At 41.0% G+C, this 1,356-nt stretch overlaps 1 protein-coding gene across 3 annotated transcripts in view; it reads left to right on the forward strand.

The window, feature by feature from the left end:
• Window positions 1-402: 402 nt before the first annotated feature.
• The window catches only part of FAM208B (family with sequence similarity 208 member B), a 42,397-nt gene continuing 41,443 nt past the window's right edge, over window positions 403-1,356 (forward strand). For all 3 annotated transcript variants that reach the window (XM_019543789.1, XM_019543791.1, XM_019543790.1), the window contains exon 1: window positions 403-890. In XM_019543789.1, coding sequence (XP_019399334.1) covers window positions 818-890 — 73 coding nt within the window. In that variant the 5' untranslated portion in view covers window positions 403-817. The remainder of the gene's footprint in view (window positions 891-1,356) is intronic.

Raw genomic sequence — 1,356 nt, forward strand, 5'->3', positions numbered from 1 at the left:
ACTACAGGTGAGCCAGAGAAGTAAGCTGCACTGGGAACAGGATGGGTGGTGTTTTATGCTGTTAGGTTTTTGAATATTGACCCCTCTAAGTTCCTCATAGTTCTCTATTTTTCCAATGGTCAACACAAGTTTGTAACAACACTGATGAAATCAAACTTGTGTCCTACACAAGAGCAGCAGTTCTTAACTGGGGTGTCATGAGATTCTTCTGGAGGTGTCACATATTAGCACTGTGAGGTGTGCAAATGCCTACACATGATTCACAAGATAAATCCAGAGATTTCAAGCAGGAATCCAGTGTCACAAACATTTTTACCTTTGGTGGTGTTTCTGAGTTCTTTGCAATAGAAAAATTGCTCATCTGGGGGGACTTTCCCCCCCCTTATAGTGTAAAAAAAAAAATGACTGAGCTGGCATTTTCTAAGTTTAAAAAGGTTGAAAACCATTGACTGCACTAGAGTGATGGTGAATGAGATATCAAATATGTAAAGAAATGTAACAATTCATATGTGGTCAAAATTGACTTACTTTGAAGACTTTAACAAGTTTAAAGTGTTATTGGTTTGTCTTGTGATTGGAATTAACTCACCATCTCTTCTGGGGGTCAAAAAAGACTTTTTCCCTTCAGACTTATGTTGAGGGGTATACGTTGCTCTCCAGACCGGAGTAGTTCTCTATTATTCAGCTATACAGAAATCTGCTAAGCTCAGATTCAGTGTTTGAGCAAAAATGGAAAGCACTGGACACATGCCTTTGGTCGTCACTGCTTTTGCTCTTTTTCTCTAATAGGCCACCCAGACTGGAAATCAAATGTGTCATGGGCCTCTCTGATTTGAAAACAAAACTACCAGAAGCTGCATTCAGGAAAAGTAATTACACAGAAAATGAAGGTATGTGTTCATATCATTCTCATGAAGTAATGTATTGTTATTTCATTGTTCTCCATGGTGTGATGTTTCTTTGAAACGGTCTGTTTTAGGGCTGGTCCTGTGAAACAGGGTGATACAAGATGCTTCTTGATAATCCAGGTGCAGTCTGGCAAGGGTACCATGTACCCTCAACTTTCACTGAGCTTGGGGATCACTGAGCTTTAGTACACCCTACATGAATCACTCAGTCCTGAACCAACAAGTGCAAACTGGCAGCCAAAGTGTAGGCTGTTTATACAATACAGCAGGCTTTAGTAAACCCAGACAAAAGAGTCTGCTAGGAGCCATGTCCAGTTTTTTTCCAGGAGGAAGAATAACAGTGGCTCTGGGCCTTATAGTTTCATAGTTTCTAGGGTCGGAAGGGACCTGAGCAGATCATCAAGTCTGACCCCCTGCCATGGCAGGAAAGAGTACTGGGGTCAAATAA

This window comes from Crocodylus porosus, unplaced genomic scaffold (genome assembly GCF_001723895.1).
Source record: "Crocodylus porosus isolate Cpor-Errol unplaced genomic scaffold, CroPor_comp1, whole genome shotgun sequence".
Taxonomy (NCBI): domain Eukaryota; kingdom Metazoa; phylum Chordata; order Crocodylia; family Crocodylidae; genus Crocodylus; species Crocodylus porosus.